The sequence below is a fragment of the Battus philenor genome, unplaced genomic scaffold, assembly GCF_028537555.1.
Source record: "Battus philenor isolate CCGP_79_NKW_IND1 unplaced genomic scaffold, ilBatPhil1.0.hap1 SCAF_18, whole genome shotgun sequence".
In the NCBI taxonomy this organism is placed as follows: domain Eukaryota; kingdom Metazoa; phylum Arthropoda; class Insecta; order Lepidoptera; family Papilionidae; genus Battus; species Battus philenor.
The window spans coordinates 11,463,037-11,487,740 of NW_027181680.1; the positions used below are offsets into that span (position 1 = coordinate 11,463,037).

The 24,704-nt window shown below is 32.8% G+C and overlaps 1 protein-coding gene across 1 annotated transcript in view; it reads left to right on the forward strand.

Moving 5' to 3' along the window:
* LOC137920480 (uncharacterized) overlaps nt 1–20,959 on the forward strand; it is an 89,305-nt gene extending 68,346 nt beyond the window's left edge. The window contains exon 3 of the mRNA XM_068763847.1: nt 20,785–20,959. Coding sequence (XP_068619948.1) covers nt 20,785–20,937 — 153 coding nt within the window. The 3' untranslated portion in view covers nt 20,938–20,959. The remainder of the gene's footprint in view (nt 1–20,784) is intronic.
* The last annotated feature ends 3,745 nt before the right edge of the window (nt 20,960–24,704 follow it).

Sequence of the window (24,704 nt, forward strand, 5' to 3'; positions counted from 1 at the left end):
AGTGTACATGTAAAAAAATGTGTTGTTATGGAGTTTCTTCCTGCTTCTTCACGACTATAACACATTGCGAAGCGGAGTAGAGTGAAAAATAAAATAGATAAATAAATAAATAACAATTGGACAATTAATACTTGTGCAGGTTAAAGTTTCAATGTTTTAAATAGATGAATTTAATCTTTACCTTATTTTTAAGCAACAAAAAAAAATATTTTAAACTATATATTTCCCTAACAATGGCAGCTACTTAGCGCTAAATCATCAAAGAGAATTTCAAATCAAATTGCCTACATAACAATATAGATGATATCATATCGTAATGAGATCGGCAGGCGAATGCTCACGCAAGGAGACGAATAATATAAATATCAAACTTCACAAATGCTGGAAATGAAATCGGATGAAAGGAAATATTTGAAGGTGAGGCCCTTTGATATGGATGCTAATAAAAAATATTTAATTTGAAGAGCTTTATAAGCATGTTGTGCAGATATAGCCGAACAGAAGGAACGAAGATTTACAAGCTTTGGTCGCAGTTGCGATTCCCGTGATATAACCTTAAATAACTCGAACATTGTACATTTACATAAGCAAGTTTTTAGTGGATGGAAAGCAACGTCCTCTGCGTACCATAATACCACATTGCCATCGCCGATCGCCAACCCGCCTGCCAAGCGTGGCGATTATGGTATATCCCCCCATAGATATCTTTGGGGTAGGCCTGTGCCTTATAGCGAGCCTTTATAGGCTGAAACGACAAATATATATATATATATATATATATATATATATATATATAATAATTTTATTCAATCTATAGATTCTGTACTATTGGAAGTTATCGATTTATCATATTTCAATAGAAGACATAAAAAGTAACATATTTCAGTGGGCGCCTTGGACTAAAGCGACGACGACGACAAATAAAAATGTCAAATTCGCTAAGTAATTTTGTATTAAATTATTATCCTTGTTGTATGTTAGTGGTATCACCTTTAATTACTGTTAATATACAAACTTTTTCTATAATTTACTGTCAAGGTTGCCAGTACAGAATAATGCAAAGAAATAATTTGTCATTACATTTGTAATATAAACATATTCGGATACATCATATTGTCTAGTCTATGGAGTCAATACCAGTAAGAATATTAAAAAACATTTTTGATATGGCGATTCATAAAGGTTAGCACTGGAAATGAAAATAATAAATATACATTTCTCTAAGGTAACTACGTACGGAATTACAATAGACTCACGTGTAATGTCCCTAAATTGTAATTAATTTAGAAAGTTCATTAAAAAAAACTCACTACATATCATATCATAGTGAAATAATAAAACAAGGGAATTATTTGCTTAAGATAACACTAACTTAAACAAAACTTAATAATATGTAAATTGCATATTGACTTGTGAAATATACATTGATACGTCTTAAAAAAAGTTCTGTTAGTACTTCTAGTATTTAGCACTGTAAATTTGACTTTATTGGTCAATTTCTCTGGCACAGACTATAAGCAATATGTGAAACGACAATTTTTGTAAGACAAAAATTAATTAAAGCGCCATCTATAGTTATATACTTACACCACTTCGTACAAAGTTTCCCCCTCAAAAATAAAACAAGATTGTCGTTACAAAAAATTGAAAATTTCGGATATAGGTGAGACGCCATTACTCGCTGTAAAGAATAAAGATAAAAAAGTATCAGACGTTAAAGATTTCCCCCGCGGATTGGGTGTTTTTATTATTTGGACGCCTTTTCCATCAGATACCGGGAAACGAGTGGCGGTGGATTGTATGAATTTGAATTAAGCATAATTATATCGCTGCGGTGAAATACGACTGTAAAAGACAATTCGAAATTCTGTTTTTTTTTTCCTTTCAATATATTTTGTTGCGTCCTGTCTGTGGAAGTAATTTAAATAATTACGTACTTAATACAAAATCGAGTTTAAATAAGAGGTAAAAGAGTTTTTTATTATGATAACATCATAATTATTTTTTTTAACTTTATTAGAGCGAAATACTCTTAGAGAAATGTTTCGTAATACAAAAAAATGACATAGTAGATAGATAACAATCTTTTATATTTGCATTAAAGTATTTATAAATATAAAAGAAGAATGAGGTACATAAGGTTATCATTAGAAATAAAGATGAAATAATGGTAAAGAAAACTGTTAACAGTTTTGTTTAATGTATGCAATGTTCCTGAATTATAATGTGATACATTTAAAAAGTTCATTAGACAAAAACATGTAAAAAAATTATTAAAGGATTTTACGCGATAATAAAGCAGGGTAATTAATTGATTTACTATTAATGACAGTTTTTAAAGTGATCACTATAAACAAAACTCGTATATTTGCGTGGCTTTCACAGTAGTGAGTGTTCGGAAGTCATTATAAGAAAGTTGATTCTGATTTTGGTTTTTATCAAATTGGATTTTTCTAATTCAGCGAATCGTATGTGATTTCACTATATATAGTTCGTATACACACTTGGGACGACTAGCAATATTTAAAAACATATTAATATAAACAAAAATCAAACAAAAAGAATGTTTAACCCTATATTATTTAAAGTCTCTATTTAACAGTATAGGCAAAAAAACCATTTGTAAACAATACAGGAAAACAAATAGAACTGGAAAATGAAGGAAATAACCGAGAACGAAATAACGATTTTGCCTTGCCTGATATACGGATGTCAGACGTGATCATTGAAGAAACAAGATGAATATAGAGTGGCCATCTGTCAACGTAAGATGGAAAGAAACATACTCAGCCTAAAACTAGCTTGTAAGATCAACAATACCAGAAAGAAAACTAATATAATAAATGTGAAGAAAAGAGAGAAACTACTCAAGCGGCTTTTGGGAAGGACACATCTGCAAGTGAGCAACACCAGATGGACAAAACGTCTAACAGAGTTAGTCCCAAGGGACACGAAAAGAAGAAAAGGACGACCAAGTAAAAGATGGAACGAAATCTTTAACCAGAGATAGAGAATCTTATGTATGTCTTAGGCTCGGGAGTGTGATGGATGGAGGGTTTTAGGAGAGGCCTACTCCAAAAAGGCGACGATTACGTAGTATTAGAAATAAAGGCTATTTTTATTTTTATTTCTACGTAGCATGTATCGAGCGGCATCCCAAAATTGTGTGTCTATAGCTTTTTATTTTCCCAAAATTAACTTCGTCATTTAACCTGTTCCTTATTATTTAAGATAAAATGTATCAAAAAGGTTTTAATATAAACCGTATAGACTATGTGGCTTTCTTCCGCATTCTTCTCATGACCAAGATAAAAACTAATACCTATAAAAAAGTACAACAACCTGATGCACACAACTTATAGACTACGAATTGAATTTTTCAAATAAGTATAACTTGAATAGAGACCATGGAGAGAGCTACAAACTATTTCTCTAGGATATAATAAATAGTGGTACGATTCGTAGACAAACGAAAGTAATCATCGTGGCTCAGCGAATTGGCAGGTTCAAGTGCCAGACGACCGGTCAATAGACGCAGAATAGACAGATGTTGAGGCCTTAAGATTCTGGAGTTAAAGCGATGGACAGAAACTTGTAAGGCCATTAGAAGACGTTAGATGGAAGCCGCTTCCGACCGGTCCTTTTGGAAATAAAGATGGGAAGCCTATGCCCTGTAGTAGGTGGATTAAATGATGATGATGATGATTTCTACCTCGACGATTTTCCAAATTAGTATACAGTTATGCTTGATCCGAAAGAAATCGTTTTTGAAGAATCCCTTATTAGTTCCAATTAAAACATATCTACAGTTTCAAATGGGGATCTATAAATCTTTCTTCCACTGTCGCATGATGTTTTCAGTATTACAGTGTCTTTAGGAGCAATGGAAAAGGTTATACTTAGAATTTGCCTACGATATTGAATAAGGAGTAGGAAGGTTTGTTGACGAAAGAAAAGATTTTGCCTATTGAATAGGTAAGTATAAGCGCCTGTGGAGTGACCGCATGGCGCGCAATAGATAGCCGCTAGATCCTTAAGGTTCTAGAGTAGAGATGGCAGACTGACCAACGTAGAGAAGAACGTAGGCAAAGGTGACAAAACATGAAGGTGCACAGATGAACTTATTATGGTCCTGAGGTCTCGGTCCTAATGAAAATATATTATTAAGCCTATATACCGATATTGCCGTGTTACGGTTGAAATCATAATGTCGATTATAAAGTTTTCTAGGTAAGATAATAGCATACTGTATGCGCCTGAATAAACTTGATATGATAAACCAAACATACGTAAATGGCGCACTAAATATACCGACAAATACACAGTTATTGCGCAGCCCTAACTTGCTTCTGAACCTATAAAAGATGACGTGTTCATAAAATATTGCCATAACAAATACGCCACGTTTTCAGACATTTGGTTTTTACCGATGTATCGTTATATATGATTATTTACAATCGATTTCGTACGTTGTTAAGATATATATATATATAAGTTATGGGTGCTTTAAAAAGGTAAACGTACAACTAGTTTGCTGTTAATTACTATACATATACTACATATTTAATTGGTTCCAGAAATAATAAATATCGTAATGATATTATAGCATGAAAAGGCGTTTTTAAAATTTTAATTTCTGCATATTATACTGTCGCTTTACAATAGAAAAAATAAATTAATGTGAATAGATGGAAAATCATTCTGTATAATGCATTTCTTTACAGTGATGTAATGTTATACAATATTACAGCTAACATATTAAAGATTTTGAAATATATATAATACTTACATTTATCATTGTACGATTTTTTTTAATTTATTTAAAACACAGTATTTAGTTAATTCTTCGTCGTCGTTTCAAGCCATAGAAACCCACTTCTAGGCATTGACCTCCCCAAATATGTCGATGGGGATATTCTATAATGACCACGTTGGGCAGGCGGGTTGGCGATCGCAGTGTGGTATTGTGGTACGCAGACGTTGATGCCTATGCTCTTGAAACTTGTTTGTGGGCTGTGGCAATTATATATATAAAATACACAAAGTGTGAATTTTATTAGTTTGTATACCGGGGATCAAACCTGCGACTTACGATCACAAGCCTCAGTCATTTACCCGCTGAGCTACCTCTGCTCATTAGTTAATTCACATATACATAACATTTAATCAATAAATAAGTCAAACCGATGGTTATTCAGAGACATTTTTTAATAGATGTGTTTTAAATATTATGTATTAGTTTTCAGGTCACTAATAAGAAGTCAATGCATTTATAGATTTATTTATAGCTTTTTCCTTCGTCTGCATGGAACTTAACAAAATAAATACTTAGTTTACTTAGTTCTTTTTACACAAAAGTAGCCTAAGTTACTTCTTTTTACATCAGTTACCTTCCAGTATAAGTTTCTTTAAAATCGGTCCAACAATTTCAGAGAATAGCCGGAACAAACAGACAGACAAAAATTAAAAAAAAATCACGTAGTAAAAAGCGATAATTTTAGTATTATTAAAAGACGCACCAATTTTATTTATTTGTATAGATATTATACATATACGTTGTTATAAAATCGATATTGCATGTAAATATATAATCAATATTTACAATGCGTGCTAGCCGTACTCAAAACACTCCCTACCCTTAGTCGAAGCGTTATTGTAATCTGTACAATAAAAACGATATTAAATTTAAGACTTACTTTTTTATAACGGAAGATGGAAAATGCGAGTTTCATATCAGTTGTTAAAATAAACGATGGATTTAGTCTGCGACTTCCCCACGTGCGTTTTGGTAGTGCAAAAGTGCGAATGTTATGTTTTATTTTCAAAGAATACAAAAAATATTTTTTTATAATAATAGAGAACACTGTATAATAGGTGATAATGATGCAATATATCATCATTATATCACCCGGAGGACCGTGAGGGTCCGTGGTGTTCCCACCAGAACTTTAAGGCGTCTGCGGCAATCTTTTCTACGTGCTTTGGCCTGCCTATTGCGTCTCTCACCAATCCGTAAGCCATGTATTTTCATTTATTAACGAATCTTCACGTTTCTTATTCAATCTCCTGGAGTAATTCCGAACATAAAGCTCTCTAGAGTGAAGTCTTCAGAGTGCTCTATTGACTGAAGTCTGGTAATAAGGTCCAAAGAGACGTTTAGGTACCGTAGATACTGCCAATACATTAGTCGTAGACCTTCGTGTTTAGACGCTGAAGGATATTGGATAGGAAAATAAAATAAATTTCGATCTATTAGAAAAAATATAGTATAGGCAGCATACAGCAAGCACAAAAAGCAGTGAAACACTAGTCATTGCAGCGATTCTAAGATGTAGCTATGTCAAGAAGTGGTCGTCTCTCGGCTGAATGAATAAATACTACAATAATGTCTATGGATGGTATTGACATATATAAGTAGAATTTTAGGTACTCCTTCATGACATATGTCAATGGAAAGTTGACAGAAAGAAAGAAAAAAATGACATCGCATTTTGTTTTGTAAAACTATTTTTAAATATTAAACGAATGAGTAGTCGCCTTTAATTTAAAATAAAATAATGTGCAAAAACAATTTATACATTCGTAGCTTTGTACTACCAACCGCCTATTTATTATTATTCGTTTACGGAGGCCATTTTATGCAGCGCCCTTTTATTCGCAATAGCTTTTACTGTTCCGACATAAATCTAAAGAATAAAAGATTTGTTATAAAAATTAAACTCTTAAGAAAAACCCCCTTATCAGTCGCTCGCACGGGAGCGTTCGCATTATATTATCTTTTATTATTGTTCTAAAGTTGATCGCGTTTTACAGCCGCCATTTTTTGTTTTAGACGTTCGAATTTTAAAAAGCGCGAAATAAAACGCGCGTAAAAATGCGTTTTGTAACTTTTTTTTTCTTATACGAAGCGAAGACATGAAAAATTACAGTTACAGACGTAATAAAATGTTGAGATTAAATTAATAATTATGATAGGATTTTATTTTACGTATTTTTACGTACGTATACGTGACATCTGAGAGGTGTTTTTAATCCGGTGGACTAAAATGTATTACTGTTTTATTATAATTAAATTTATTACATAAATTAAAAAAATACTAATATTATTCAGTATTTATATAGTGTTTTTATACAGACCGGTAACTTTAAATAAACACACTTTTTATAATGCTAACAATAATAGATGATTCATAAATGCGTGTAAATGGTTGTTCGAATAAAGATATTTTGAATTTGAATAAAAAAACTAAACTCCATTAATTTTTTACTGTTAAGTGAATGTAAGATGTATGGTTATTAATAATGAATATAAATTAACATGTATAATGCAAACAGAAATTAAAATTTCGTGAAACTGCAATGGAGAAATTACGATTTCAATAAATAGATGCTTTGTGTAACTTTGTAATATGTAGTAAAACAAGAGTCTTTTTTAAAATCTTTCATTATAGAGTCATCTCAAAAGGTCTCTTGCGAAAGATATTTAAAAATAAACGCTTAATTAACCATTGTTAAACATTTCCGACAAATCGATTGTTACTTAAAGAACATTTAAACTTTAGTTTTATTTATGATGAACTGTTTTCAAAGGATTAAAAACGAGCCGCATCGAATAAGTTATTTATTCGAAAATGATAAAATTAACGACAAACCTTAAAAACACATTAAAAGTCATTAGTCGATTTAACAGACCTTTAAAAATACGAGACCGCTCAAAAAAGGTTAAGCTCGACAAGTTTTATTGGCCCAGGTTCCATGGGTACAATCCTTATTGTTTATAGAAAGTTAAGATACTTAATCTGCAGTTAACAGAAAAAGAGAAGTAAGAAGACTCTGTGTTAAGAAAAGCGATAAATGTTAACACTGATGTTTATCCTTCAAAGAGTTTGTTAAGCGCTCTCTGCACCCTGCCTCCACAAATCCGTGGAATCTGCTATTGCATCTTGGGCAGCTGTGCGAAGTAATTTAAAAATAACTTTCTTCTTCTTCTCTTCTCCTACACAACTCCAAACGGTAACAGTGACATTATAATCAGTAGTAGCATTCTGCTAATATTGCAGAAGAAGTCTACGGAGAGGAAGAGAGAGAGAGAGGATATCGAAGCTATGCATCCGTAGCCGGAGACCTGATCTTCGAAGGAGGTTATACTACGCCTTTCGTCAACATCCATAGCATGGCTTCGATTGGTACCTGTACCGGGAGAAGCACGCGATTTAATTCACCTTCTACCATTAATTTACGCATATGACCAGTCAAAAAAAGGTGTAAAGGAAGACTTTGGTGGGGTTTAGGACTGTAGGAGTCTGGTACATACCTCGAGAGACAAAAAGGGTACAAACCTTAAACCATCTACTGCCACCACCGTAAATATGGCCTCCTCCTTCACCGTAATATAGGAAATAAAGCCTCCTACTGCCACCACCGTTGAAACTATTGTAGTATGCAAAGATGTTTCCGTGATTTCGAAAAAGAGCCTCAAAGGCTTTGGGACGTTAACCAAAAGAAGTCTAACATATCCTTATCCGGCGATAGGTAAATAATGTAAAATTTCCACACGAGAAAAAAAGGGGTCAAATCTGAACACCGAACTAAATCTCCATCGTCATACATATACAAGGAGTAACAATGAAATCATAAATCGTCAACGTCCCATCTGAAAGTTGGATAACCGTATTTTATTCCTGTTTTTATACCCTCGGCGCGTGCGCATACGTCGCTTCGTTTTATGAATAATATAGGTTGTAACACTTTTACGATCGCACGGGATCGCGGCGATAAAGGGCACTGGATGCATTAGCGATGTGTTTAGCGCTAATTGGACTTTTTAGTGGCGTTACAAATGAGAGTTATTACCTTTTTAACTGATCGGTTAAATGCTATATTATTTTTTATTATCTCCTAACTATACGACACGACATTTATAATTATGAATTCTTTGAAATTTGCATTAAAATATCGTGTCTGAGAATATAGGGAGTTATAAAAGGTGTGAAAAGGTTTCTTTAAGTTTCATCGCAACGATATTGATGTTAAAACATTTAGTTATACTAATTTACTTTCTTAATTACAAATTATTGTAACATGAATATTGAAAAAAGTTGTAGTTCGTTAGAGAAACCTAGGAAGGTCGAATATCGGTTTGTATCTTCTTCACAGTATGGATGTTCATTGCTGAATATAAGCTTTCACTATAGGTTTCCAATGGGAATTTAGTCTTCTGAAAACGTCGTGGTTGTCTGTCCCCCTTGTGGGGTAACGTCTTACGCTACCCTTACTGGTCTACACTCCAGAACATGAGTTCCCAGTGGCCATCTTATCTTTGCACTACGAAAAGGACCAATATTTAGCCACTTCCACACATGCAGACTTAGTCGTGCAACAAAGTGCAAACAATGCGAATTACACAACTACCACCGTTAAATCACTTAACATATGTTTCACCCATCTACGGGGTATCTTCAGGAGTTATGTTACACCGATTAGTGCCAAATACAAAGTTGTTTACCACATGCGCATTTATCGGCGGGCCGGCGGGCGGTGCACTTTGTTGCACGACTTCGACTGCATGTGCGGAAGTGGCTAAATATTGGCCCTTTTCTTACTTAGGATGGACTTCCATTAAATATTTGCACTATGAGGCCTGTACATTGCCTTTTGACTTATTTGCATGATTGATATTACAATGTCCGCATGAAGAAATGTTTAAGTTCAATTAAAATAGCAACTATTGAGTTCCTGGCCGGCTATTCTCTTCAGCCTTACGAACCGGTGATAGCTTACTGCATATAGTGTTAAAATAATCGACGATTCAAAAGCGCATGTATAATGCCTACTTGAATAAAGATATTTTGTATTCATTCAAAGATCGTTTTCATCCAATCCATAGGCCTTTTAACATAAGTAGATGCTCTATAACTAAAACTATGATGATAACTTATTAAATTACTTATATCATTATCCAGTAAGCATCTATAAAAGTGATCATGTGATCATGATATGTAACTACATAAGATCTCTGTTTACAAAGAAGGCTCTATGTAAATACTTAATAGATGCATTAAAGCAACCGTAGGTACAAGGTTTACACGTGTCTATAATTGGTAGAAAAAAAAAGTGTCAATAATTTGTGTTCCAATTTTAATTATACCCGTGCAATACAATTGTCGGAGCAAATAAAGATCGTTTTATTAATGTGTACGTATTATTGCGTATGACATTAAGCTATGAACGTAAACGGGGGATGTACCGCGCGCGGTTTACGAGGCAGCTCGTTCGTGCATTTACGACGAACGCGATCCCGCTTTACTACTGGCCAGCGATTAGCCGAAATCCTTACAGGCTCGCCCGTAAATAGTCTCAGTAAAAAATCACTGTAAATATCGTTCCCCCCTACGTTTTATTGTTTCGCTTTAATACCTCACATATGGACATATTTAAATATGGAATAAGTATTTTTTTTTTTTACTAAAATGCCTCCAGTTATATATGAGGATCTACTGCCAATGATAGTTTTAAGTGCAGAAATATGGTCTCTCGACATTAGCTCAAAAAGTCATGGAAAGAAATTTATATACGAAACTAGCTGATCCCGCAAACGTTGTTTTGCAAAAAAAAATTAAAGTTTTTAATTAAGAAATAAAAAATAAGGGTTAATCGTAGAGGGGTGAAAATTTAGGGTTGTTTGTATGCTGTATCATAATAAAATAAAAACCAAAAAAATTGTTTAAAAAAAAATTAGGGGTGGACCACCCTTATCACTTAGGAGTATGGAAAATAGATAGTAGCTGATTCTCATACCTACTGAATACGCATATAAAATTTGGTAAAAATCGGTCGAGCCGTTTCAGAGGAGTTCAAGTTCGAACACCGTGACACGAGAATTTTATATATTAGAATCAGGAATACGAATATCCGAAGACGAACGAAAGTACCAAGAAGTGGCAGTTGGAAGACAGTGTGAAGTGGAGATCACGTTCCAGCCAGCGTAGTGTAAGACATCACCTATAAGATCGCTGGATAAGTGCTCCGAAACATTTTCTCATCTACGGCACACTAAAATATTGTCTAGAATTTCGAGGCAAACCGAAAGCTAAATTTGAGAGACGATTGAACGTGATGTTCCACTGTACCCAATACAAAATATGTATAATGAAAAATTGTAAAATTTTAATTTATTAAATTTTACCTCGGCACGCTTTTATCAGACCTACAGCACATCGACTGTGAAGCACTGCTCTAGATGACCTTGTGAAGGTTATCGTGAAACTAGTGGGAAAGGCTTATGTCTAGTAGCGGAAATTCGGCTGAAATGATATCGTTTTGTTATACTAATTCGTAACGTCATACTTTATTTAGTTTCAATTTTAATTACGTTTCAATCCTACACTGCGATTATTCATAAAGAGCGATATATTCCGACAAAAATATCAAGCCAAGATTTAGTTCTTTAAGTCGCTTTTACATCGGATATTTTTGTGACTCAAGTTCTAAGAGGTTATTTTACCAGGTCATCTTAGGAACCACCACCGAAGAGAGATAAGAACTCAGCTGCTTCCGCTAAAAAATTTACGTAACGACCCGAATCGAATTTTCTAGATGCTTTGACTGAAACACTTGCTTCAGTGTGTACTACTACGTCATACAGACACGTTACATTACATTAAAATGATTACAAATAAGTACATAACTGGCACATATATAAACGGTGCTCTGCAAGAGAGAAAGAAAAAATCAAAATAACTCAAGCGCGTTCATTTTATTGTGAAGCGTTTATGAGTGCAGACATTTTTTTATAGTGATGCGACACACGTCGATAGCGCTCGATATTTTTTTTTATGGTCGCGTTTAATTTATTTGTGCGATCGTAAAAGTCGGCCCCGAGTATCGATGCTCGTTGCTCTCGCAGTAGATTATTATTTGTTACCCGCGTGGTTTTTTAACGACGCCATTACATGATTGCTCCGCGATTTGAAATATGTCGACGCCGAAAATACCTTACTTTGTACGTTTGTTAATGCTCTCCGATTGCAGTTGATGTTGTTTTTGTAAGTGAAACGTGAAGACGATGTCCTGATTTACACATTGCTAAAAAAACAACTTTACTACATATTTTTAATCAACTTGAATGACTAAATATTCAGTTACATTATTAAAAAAAAACATACTCGGATGATTAAGTTCTGAAACGGACCTAAATTTTAATAAATTTACTCAGCAAACACTTAGAGACTCTGGATACAATGTTCCCGTTTAAGATTATTAAGGAAAAATATACAGATTATCCTTTTGCAAAGGAATAATATTAAAGTCATCATAACAGCCTATAGATGGTTACTATAAGCGTAGATTGGATTTCTATATCCTTTTACATAACGTTAAGAGGTAGAATAAAAAAGAAGAATGAGGAAGAACAAGGCGATTGATCTCGTCGTTTCATTCCACATCCCCTGCTAGGCACAGGCTTTACACAAAGATATCTATAGGAAGATATACCATGATCACCACGCTTGGCAGGTAGGCTAGCGATCGCAGTGTGGTTTTATGGTGCGCTGAGAATTCTGCTGCCCATCTGGTAGCTTGTTTGTCAGCAGTGGCAATCAAAAAGCAAAAGTGAATTATATTAGATCTCGTCTCGATCCAACTTTTGATCGCAAATCTCAATCCTCAACCGCTAGGATATCACTGCTAATAGTAAATTAATACTACTAACTATACATTTTTTAATTTGTAAGAAAAAGTAATGAGCTGTAGGCAGTGATCATATTTAATTGTGATGAAATAATTGTGTTTATTACGTTGAAAGATCGTTGAAAATTAAAAATGCCGCCCATCCTCTGGAAACTTGTTTGTGGGCAGTGGTAATCCTATATAATTAATGCACAAAGCGAGAATTATATAAGATTGAATCCCGGGAATCGAACATGCGACCTACGATCGCAAGCTTCAGCTCTTACCGCTGGGATACAACAGCTGGACACCAAAACAGTGTCAAATATTCGTGTCCTCCAATCATTTGTCTTTGCACTATGATTTGTACAGTTCATAATCAATTTTTCATACGTCTATACGTTGTGTTTATTAAAAATTAATAATTTTAAACACATGTATTTCTATGGTAATATAGATAATATTTAATATTACATTTAAATTATAACGAGGTTAGCTAAAATCCTAAAATGAGTTAGGTTAGGCGACTTCTGGGCTCTGAAGCCTCAATCCAATGGAATCTTCTAATGTAACTGGGACATTAGTGAAGGTAAGTTTAAAAAAATTAAGGGCAAACGGTAAACATGATGTACTGTCAAAATACATTTATTTTCTGTACCAATAAAACATATTTTTACGACCAAAGCTGATTGGTAAATCCTTTCGAATGAAAACCCATTACTGTTTTATCGATTGATAAAGAATTCATAGCTGTTATAATAAAGTATCCAATCAGAGATAAAGTCGCGAAAGTCGATATTTGTTTTTATGGACATCACTAGTTTCAATGTAACGGTTTATGGTGCTAATGTAGACATTGTTGATTTTGCATTCGCAATGTTCCACGAGCGCTTTGAGTAACTTGATTTTTAATGTCTTGCGCAGTATAAAAATGTAAAGTTTGTCAAATTTTATAGCAGTTCTATATTTACATCTGCTATTTTGGAAAAGTTAATAAATCATGCTATTACGTACACAGTTTAATATTAGAGAATTTTGATTAACTGTAAGAAATAAGAAGTTTTACTTACTAATTGATTACCTATCTCTATTAATTTTAATCTATAAACACAGGTTGATTGAAAATAGACGTAAAAGTTTTAAAAGGGTGAATTTATAGCTCATTTGCCGTCAATGGAATGGCCAAAAATAAATGATATCTAACATAATAATGATAGTGTAATAAGAAAATGCGTTTTACAAATTCGTTTTACTACATATTAAAATTAATTATTGTTTATAAAGTCTGCTGGTAGTCATCTGTAATTTTGTATTGCCATAAGTTATTGACTTGTACCAATCCTATAGAGATTCTTCACTTTATACAGTTTGATTGGAAGTAGGTGAATAAGTTTAAATTATTTTTTTAACGGACAATAAGGCTACACATTCATCTTTAAAGCTTTTATACCTACAACGAATCACCCTGTTTATTAGAAAGTATTGTGTAATGACAACACTGTTATGAGAAGAATTATTTTATGACTCGATCGTTTCTGTAAAGAATTAAATGAAAATAAATAATTATATGAAGAAGAATTTATGGCAATTCTCTTAAGTATAAGATTTCCGCATTCCATTTTTAAAACTTATTTTTATTGTGAATATGTTCATATCCAAATTGGTGTAATATTTTTTACTTTAAATCATTTTTACTACGAATTATTTCGCAATAATGTAAATATGTACAAAAACATATATATATACATTAAAAGAGGTAAGTTAAATTGTTGCCTACTGCAGTATTATGTGTAACTGTGTTGCTATAAAAAACATAATAAAAATATCAAAAACAAAATAATAAATTTGGCAGAGTAAACTTAATAATAAATGTAAAAAAGTATAATACGATTTGGGATTACGAATATGAACACTTTATTTATTTTATACTCGCATAATAAACCCGAGGAGATTCTATATTCAAACGTCAGACTAAATCAATTTCTTTTGCGACTAAGCAGAAAAAGTATTCCGAAATTAAATATAACTCATTTCGAGTCTCCTTTCATAAAACCTCTTTTCTTACGGCGACACTGTAAATAACCCAACAGATTGTGTACAGCGTACATCATTCAAAAACCTGCCTTAACACTAGAAGATATGATACGAATTTGGTTGCAGGACACTATGTTTTTTAAAGTAGCAGGATCGGTATCGAGTGAAAATTATCCACCCCAATCCCTTTGAAGCGATTTGTCGTGATCCGATGGAGTCTTTTGTTCCACTTCAAAGGTATTTTTCTGCGTATTATTATTACGCTTACACGGTTCGAAAGGATTTTAATACGATTGTTATTTCCTTGTTCGGTAATTTTACAAAATTATGTTACGGTTCATGGGATATCAGGAAAAATAAAACAATTCATTTTACTGTATGTATTATATTTAATGGAATCAGGCGTTACCTCGCGGAAGTCCATCTTAAGTAAGAAAAGGACCAATATTTAGCCACTTCCGCACATGCAGTGGTAGTCGTGCATTGAAATGAACCGCCCGCCAGCCGATTAGTGTCAAGTGACTCTGTGTTTGGCACTAATCGGTGTAACAAAACACCTGAAGATGCCCCGTGGAGGGGTGAAACACGTGTTGAATAATTTGGCGGTGGCGGTTGTGTGATTCGCATTGTTTGCCGCATAAGCATTTATCAGCGGGCTGGCGGGCGGTGCATTTTATTGCACGACTACCACTGCATGTGTGGAAGTGGCTAAATATTGGTCCTTTTCTTACTTGTATGTATTATGTTGAATCGATCTCGTGTAGCCCTCTCCATTGCTCTCTGGGCGATCTTGAACCTTCTTATCTATCCATATGCCCATCGTAAGCGACCACTTTTTGAGTCAGCATGACATCACTAGCGAAACCTGTGGTATCTTGGACGAGAAGATGTTTCGGAGCTTCCCGAACTATAAGGTCGAATCCAATATGGGATCCGCAGGAGAACCAGAACCAAACGTCACGGACGTAGCTTGGAGAATTGCTCATTTTAAGTGGTAGTGGGCGACGCACATCGAACGTCGACCACGAACAGGTAGACTTTCATTAAATTCGTGAATAAAGAACTTAAATGTCATATTCATATCATTTTCTTCTTCATCTTTTCAGCTGATAGATGCTTACTGCAAGGTATAGGTTCCAAGATCACCACGACGACCTGCCCGTATCCAGAGATTTCGATCAATCTTAACAATGTCATCAGTCTACCTAGCGGGGTCCCTATCCACTCTGCGTCTACTGGCTCGAGATCGCTACTACGAAAACCTTCGGTCCAAACTAATTAACAGTACTTAAGAATAGAACTATTGGCGAATATAAAGCTCAACGAATCCGCAGGCTTGGTCACTTGGAGCGAATGGGATCGGATCGGAGCGTGAAGGTAGCGTACCTGGAAATACCGAGGGGTCGAAGACCAGTGGGTAGACCCAGGTATCGCTGGATCGATCGCGTTGAGGCAGACTTGCGCGAATTGAATGTCAACCAATGGCAGACGATGGCGCAAGATAGAGGAAAGTGGAAGTCTCTCGCTTCGGAGGCCAAGACCTACTTTGGGTCACTGAGCTAGCGGAGTAGTAGTAGTAGTAAGAACAGAACAGGATAAAAATTTAAGAATTAGCATACAAGGGTCAAGACTGTGCTGAGTGACGAAAAGGCGTAACTGACTTATTTTTAAGATAAGATAAAATTAATTTATTCAACACTGGAACTTTTAATAGAACTCTTATTGATCGTCAATTTTTTTAATCTTTTTTATTTTTGACTGGCAAAATGTTACAGTTATAGAGAAGAAGCAGAAAGAAACTACATCTTTTAATTTAAAACACAGATTTATACACATGCACTTAGATATAGCCTAAATGAAATCAAAACAATCAGGCGACATCACTGCCAAGGATTCTTGTCATTAAAATATTCGTTTATTGAATAGTAAGTCGTTTTTGTCAATTGACTTGTTTGATTTTGAATTGCAATTTTGCAAATGGTAGTTCAATAATGTTTTGCGGAATTTTATTTGAAAATGTGATTCCGTTTATTACGAATGAATTATAGACTTTTTGCAGTCGAGACGTTGGTACAGGCAGTTTTTCACGGTACTTTGTATACACACAAAAAAATAATATTGATTTCTTTTAACCTTGTTTGGTGGATTTTATCTCAACATTCCTTATTATGAACATGGACATAAAAAGACTATATTTTATCTGTGGAATAAAAAAAGTAAATATACAAAGAAGAATTATAATGATAGGAGGTAAACAAATAGATTCACAATGTTTTTTTTTAAATAAATAATAAGATCCATTGCAAACCTATTGAAACCCTTTAGCCAATATAATAAATAGGACATCAAAAACTTGAAGCTATCTAATGTTACCGCAAACATTTGCAATACTTTTACCGACATCCCTTTGAACTATCTATTTGAGTAGTCAATATCTATTTGATAGTTAGGCAACTAAACAATCTTTTTGTTTGTTCACTTCTAAAACATTCTAACTCTGTAGCAATGCTATTAAGCGTCAAAGGAATTTTTATTTTGTCCGTAAAAATATACGACTCAATTTAAAATGTTACGTTCTATTGTATTTAAAATTGGGACATATATTCTCGAACGAATTTGCATCTTATTACAGTGGCAGGGAAATACAAAATCACTTGAGCGTTCGAGGGGGTTTGAAGAAAGACAAGTTCCTAATTTATTTATTTTTTATTTACATAAAAAATGTAAGCGAATGTAAATGAATCTATTCGATTGATGCTTTGTCGAAAGATTATCAGGTGGGTGCGTACATCTCTTTCCGTTTTATTTGAATTCGTATTTGTTTTCCTTTTCGTGCTCGTTTGTGAAAAAAGTAATTTGACTGTAGGTCGTTTATTGTTGGTGGGCCAAAATAACCCACGACTAAATTATACGGTTCTTTAATGTGTAACGCTAAGAGGATCAAGGTATTCTAATTCAGCTTATCTTGTGGCGTTCCCTACCTGTGGTTTGGCATCGGATTAAATTTTATCCAAAATGGCGTCCATTGTTTAGACATCTGTCGCGAATATTTTATTAAATTTGACGGTCTATATTTAAATCTAATTATTTCGGGATGTGTAACTAGGGAAACATGAAATCAACTGGCACGGCTATATATTTTTATTAATAATAATTGTTTTTTTTAAAATTACCATGATAAATTATAAACATTATTTTCAAATAATTTGACTTGATTTATTTATGTAACGTACTGTATTTAAAATTTTGATAAAGTTTTCTCCATGTAAGGTGAATTTACAAAGTAATCTCCGTCCAATAAAACACACTTACAAACGATTTTTCGAGTCTGAAACAATCGGAATGGTCTGTTTCTGGTATAACTTCCAAAACCTTCTTTATTTCGGTTTTTATCTCAAGTTACAAAACGATGTTTCAGCATTGGCCTTTTGAGTTTGCTGAATGGATTGCTAGCAGTCGTATGGAGTCAGTCGAATTTTTGACACTTTTAATTTCAAAGGACACAAAAGTAGCGGTAACTTTGGATCATTACGAACATCATCACCTTTATCATCATTTATGCTATAGGACTTCAACTGCTGAATATAGGCCGCCATCGATTTGGAATGAGACCTGAAAGCGGTCTTCATATAGTGTCTTTCTTCAACACATCTTTTTATAAGGTTGTCCATCCTCCTTACGTTCAACCGTTCAAACGTCCTGCGTTTCGCTTGCCAGTTCGTGATTTCCACACCAGAAACATAAGGTCCATTTTGTTTCTGTGCGCTATAAAGCTGATCACTACCACTTCAACTTCCCAATCTTCTGGACTATGTCAGCTACTTTCTTTTGTCCATGGCTCTCCATATTCCTGATTTGATCTCGTTGAGAAATCCCGAGTATAGCTCTCGCTTTAGCTCGCTGACCAACTGTTAGCGTGTCAATGAGACCTGAAGTAAGAAACCATATTTCCGTATCTCTGTGCATATATGTACACAAAAGAAATACTAAATCGACTAGTAACGTAATGACATTAAAAGGATAAAAAAATATTCAAAAGCCGTACTAAATTTAACTCATAAAAGCAATAGGCGTCGATGGGTAATCGAATTACCCTTAAAAAAGTCGTAACACACGCGTGGAGCCCGCTACAATAAAAACACCATTCAAATTATCCCAACAGTAAACCGGCCAAGTGCATCACTCACTTGAATTGCAACAATACCTCCTTTATACTATACGATATTCAGAACATCGTTATCGTTACGTACCCGTCTCGATTAAATTCAAGTTTGTTTTTAACACGAAGTTCCTCTATGCATTACTAGATGTCGCTAGTTGTACTAGTTGTACGTTGCTCACATAAGCAAGTTCAACAAATATCGATTTGAATTCAGAACTCCTCCAGGTATTTAGTATGCATTCATAGGTACATTTAGCCGCTTTAAGGGCTATCTTCACTGACTTCCTCTTTAAGCGCATAGAAGTCCACTCCCACTTTCGGGACCTGACATACCAAAGCTGGACAGGTAAATGGTAAATTATCGTTTGTTCATACAACTGGTATAATAAACTGCTTTCTGGGTGTCTCCTACTGTTAACACCCCGGCACTGCAGAAATAGTACTTCACCTACAAATTTCTATTTTAATCAATTATGTATTCGTCGTTGCTCCTTTTATCCTTCCTCGGGTGTCTAAATTTATTTCCATATAAGAATAACAAATATATTATAATTAATTCACTATACAAAAAACATGGACATAACATTGGATAAATTAAATAATCAGTAACCACCCGTGCCCATGGTAAGAGTTAACTTAAGTTATGGGCACCGGGGAACTTATAATAATACAATCAATAAAGATTTGTTCACACTAAACAACAAATTTCAAGAAAAAAAATCATTTGAGAACGTAACAAATTAAAAAATCTAATTAGACTAATACTTCTAGTAGTATGGTGAAGTAAACCATTAGACTGCATATATTTATATATATAAATACGATTTCAATGTATGGATAAAACAAATTCGTAAAAAAGAAAAAAAAAACACAATCGTATGTGCTATAAAAATTTAGCATACGACATTAAAATCGTGTGTTGTAAAAGTCCTCAATCTGTACTTCGTGTAACTCCCCACACTAAACTTTACGAGTGCATTGTTTTATTAATATCTATAAAAAGCGCTTCCCAGTACAGCGTCTCAGTTCTCTTATAGCACGCTCTTCGTATCCACAATCTTTATAGTGTCGCTAAATTTATAGCTTTATGGCGAATTAGCTTTTGCTATTTCAATACAGAATACTGATTAGAATGTTATTGCTATATTAAATTTCTCGAATGTTATTTGTGTTACTGCGATCGTTTGAATTGCGTAATAAACATTCACTATTGAGTAATTAATGTTAAACTTGTATATAAACTGTCTATGAGTTTGCGAAGAATCTGATATAAAATCTAATTCTAAACACGCGATAAATACTAACGCAAATAAAAAGCTATTTTTAACAGTGTTAATATAGCACTCCTTGTACTGCATATTTATAAATGAACGGAACAGACGCTTCTGGACGCTTATGGATGTCGCTTCCGACAGATCTTTTGCGTAATAGATGGAGGAGGCCTATCTTATATATATATATATATATATATATATATATATATATATATATATATACTATATATACATATATATACCTGTATATGGAATATATATGGAATGTAGCTACATCCCAAAGATGCCCAATGCAAGTCATAGGCTTTCCCCAAAAAACATCTAAGTGGAGATATACCATAATCGCTGCGTTTTGCCATCGCAGTGTGGTGTGAGGCAGACGAAGCTGCTGCTGATTCTTTGGAAACTTGTTTGTGAGCAGTGGAAATTCTATATAATTAATGCACAAAGTGTGAATTATATTGGATTGTATCCCGGGAAACGAACCTGCGATTTACGATCGCAAGTCTACCTAACGTAGTCTTACTATTATGCTGAAAATAAAAAAATATTTCTTTTTATTTATTATTATATTAACAAAGTTTAAAATTATTTTATTGTAGCACACATTAATTTTCTTAATAAATAAATTATATTATTAATTTTCAGACGGATTCTGGATCATCTGAAGCATACCAGCAGGAGAAATCATCATCGCAATCATCGATCTTCTCGTCTATCATCCCTGACAAGCTTTCAGGCTCTATATGCACCGCCGTGATCTTCATGTTGGGCTGGAAACTGCTGGCAAATAAACGGTGAACTAATTTCCTTATATCTAGGATTTAACGCAAAAGTGTGATTAGAATACATAACATTATAATCACGATATTATATATAAATTAATGTCTTTAATGTTATATGTTGTAACATTAATGAGACAATGCTTCGAGACCTAAATACAAAGGTCATTTTGTATATTTGTATAGACGAAATATATTAATGGAAAATCGCTTGTTAAAACATAATATTGCTCATTGTTATAAAAATAATGCTCCCGGTTAAGATAAATTTACAAATACGTATCCAAAGATATTTGTTAAACAATTATTCCATCGTTAATTGGTATATATAAACTATTTTATGTCTTAATACTCTGAAAAGGATTAAAAATTATATTATATATGTTTTAATTACACCAAATCGCAAAACACATAAATATTTTTTATTATTATTTCCAAAACATTTTGACAGCAAAAACATCGTATTGTAAAATTTGAAATCGATTCTTTTCCATAACAAACCTGGTCGCACAAATTAAACGAAATTATTTAAAAAATATAACTCTTGGAATCCATTTTTAATTTTAGGTTGTCTAGTTAAATTATAAATTTGCAGATTAATAAATCTTGTAGTAGATTAGTTATAATCTTTAAAGTTATTATTTTACAAGATAACCTAAAATTGTAATTAAAATCGAGAAGTTACGAAAATTTTTGACAATTGATTAGATAATTATAATTTTTAATCTGTGTTTAAAATGTTTTGGCGGGAAATAAAAATAAATGTATATATTATCAATATGCAATTATGGTTTTGTTACATTGAAAAATATCTTCGATGAGAATATATTTAAATATGATATACCTCAACAGTTAAATCTACAAAATATCTCTTATTATCATATGATATATATAAAAACATTTATAGCCTAAACAGTATCAGAATGAAAAGTAATATATTATTTGGCGTTTGTTGTATATTGTGTATATATTAATTCTTTAAACATTTTAGATATTTTTCAGTGGACAAATTAATAATTGCTTAATATTCCAAGAACACTGTTAATCGAAAAATGTAGTAATTATATAATAAATAAAATGCACAACTGTAACCTGCTTTTGGTGTTGACATATAATTTATATATAAATATAAAATGTTTATATCCAAGTTTTAAATATAATTAATAGAACAAAATGCGTAAACAATTTTTGATAATTATACCCTAGACGCAACCGTTTGTTGAAATTTATAATGGAAGTATTAAAATAAATCGTAGAATATATTATAACAATGAATTTCATAACAATATTTAATCTATATTACAATTAAATTTAACAAATAGTTTTATATATATGTAACAAATTGATGCATGAAAAAATGTGATTAATTTTAATACAAACTAAAACAACGAACACGTTGAATTTTTCTTGACGTTTTTGAATCATTTAAGGAGTCGTATACACTGTGCGTTTGTCAAAATAATTTATTTTTTATTATTATCACCAGATTAAGTTTTTGATATTACAATTGAAACCATGTCAATAGCAATAATTGATTACGTAATATTATTATCATGTATAACGAAAAATTTTTATTTTCATTTTAATCTATAAGAAGCTAACTTACAATAATAATGAAAAATGAAAGGTCGACGAGGTCCGGTATAGAAAAATATGCAGGTCATAGGTGGAAAAAAACCTATCCATGGGAGATTTGTATCTACTGTTAGTGTGAAAACTAGGTATTTTAAAAGTTATATACGTTTATTCCCGGCTTCTCGAACTTAATGCAATTCAAAAGATTTATCGAAGCTGTACACACACTGTCAAGTTAAAATACTTATGTTAAGTTATCTTAATAAATTTACAATAACTTCTCGAGTAAGGCGTGTTACCAGTAATAGCCTTCTTTTATTTCGAGCCTCATTAACAAACACAGCCACTCAACGACCTGTTTTTAGGGTTATTTTTAGGATTCAGATTCCTCTACGAGGTCGAATCGGGAAAGAGAAGAGACATAAATTAACAGACATGATAAGCGGATTGGATTAAGTTTAGGTAGCAGTGGGCACAAGCCATAGAAGGCGGGAGTAACGATGCAAGGATCATCCAACCGTTCTTCTAGTAAATCCCTGGAGAAAGCCTTTGTTAAATGGACGCCCTAATCCTTGACTTGATGGCAATGAGGAAATATTATTCTTCAAACTGACAGTTTTTTTAACGCACAGTGTGTATCAGGCCACATATTCATATATTCCCATGTACGGACTGGCCGGGTGATAATAACGAAAATATATTTTTTTTAAAATCAAAAACACGTTTTCATTGTTCCAAAGAGAGCAGCCTAAAATTATCATCGATTGATCTCATTATATTATTTTTGTATTAAAAAGCTTTTACATTATTAATAATTAATTAGTGTAAATTATTAGGTTACGTGCCAAGCTGTTTGAGAATTATATCTGAAAAGCTCTATTTTAATATAACTATACTATTAAATAATTGTAAATAGTTTAACTAACGGTAGTCCGTCTTTTTAACATTTTTATGAAATCCACATACGTCCCTTTATAGGAAACATTGCCACAGACTATACACGATAATTATAAATTATGACATTGACAGAACTCGCAGATAAAATATCTAAGATTCCTAAAAGAAATAATGAAATTTAAAGCTTAAGACTGGACTCGTTACCGATTGATTATAAGTATATTTTTAAGTTGTATTTTCTATTAATGATAGTTATTATATACCCATAATATATAACATAGTTCTTTGCTAGCTGTTTACTCATTAGGTTAAGTTGTTAGAGGCTTCGAATTTAAGTATAATATATCGTGTAAATGATAAAATAATGCGTTTTAAATATTTGTCACAAAATATTTTTGTTTTCTTTAATGAAAATTTTAGAATTACCTTAATTATAATAAATTAAAATGAATTGTCCGCCATCTTGCGGTTGGAAAATTTTCGCGCCTAAATTTTTTTTTGATGTAGTCAAAAGTGTTAGTGGTCATTCGGCCTATAGTAATTTTGTATTTCGAAGCCTAAATCTTATAAATAAGGTTCGGTTGGCAGTAAAATTTCTGATAACATTAATAATAAAAGGTGAATGCGTATTATTTTTATTAGAAATAATTTATGTAATTTTACGCCAGGGAGCAATATGTATTGGGAACAATTTGATTTTATTTCTTTAGTAATATAGTTTGATTTTAGTTATTTCGTTAAGGAACAACAAATTACTGAAGGATGTGTTCAATTGTGATATATATATTTATTTAGGATGATATAATAGATTGTGAAAAAGAAGTTTTCCTAATGATCTCTCGAAAACTCTTATTTGCTGTAATAGTTATCTTTATTTCCATGCGCTAGTAACTATAAAAATCTTTTGAGTTTTGTATGTTTATATACTTGTAATATCTATAATTTACTGATTATAAATAACTACGTAATTTTATTATAAATGTCTTAATTATAGCGCACAGATAAATGACTAAAAGTGTTGAAATTTATTTTTACTAGCGCATGGAATAATTCAGTTAAATTAAAAAAAAAACGAGGCAAATTAAGAGTTTTGTACATAAATTTTAATTGGTATGCTAATCTCTCATTATAAGGAATGTAGTGAAAATTTTCTAAATTTCCATTTAATAACGCTTTACAACACTAGATATATGTAATTGCGCAGGGAATGCAAGGCGCATATTAAACTTTTTTCTCTCTGGGTCGATGTCGTTGCACTCAGCGGGCTTCAGAGGTCAGAGTGTGAAGGCAGTTAGACTAAACCTTATTTACGTA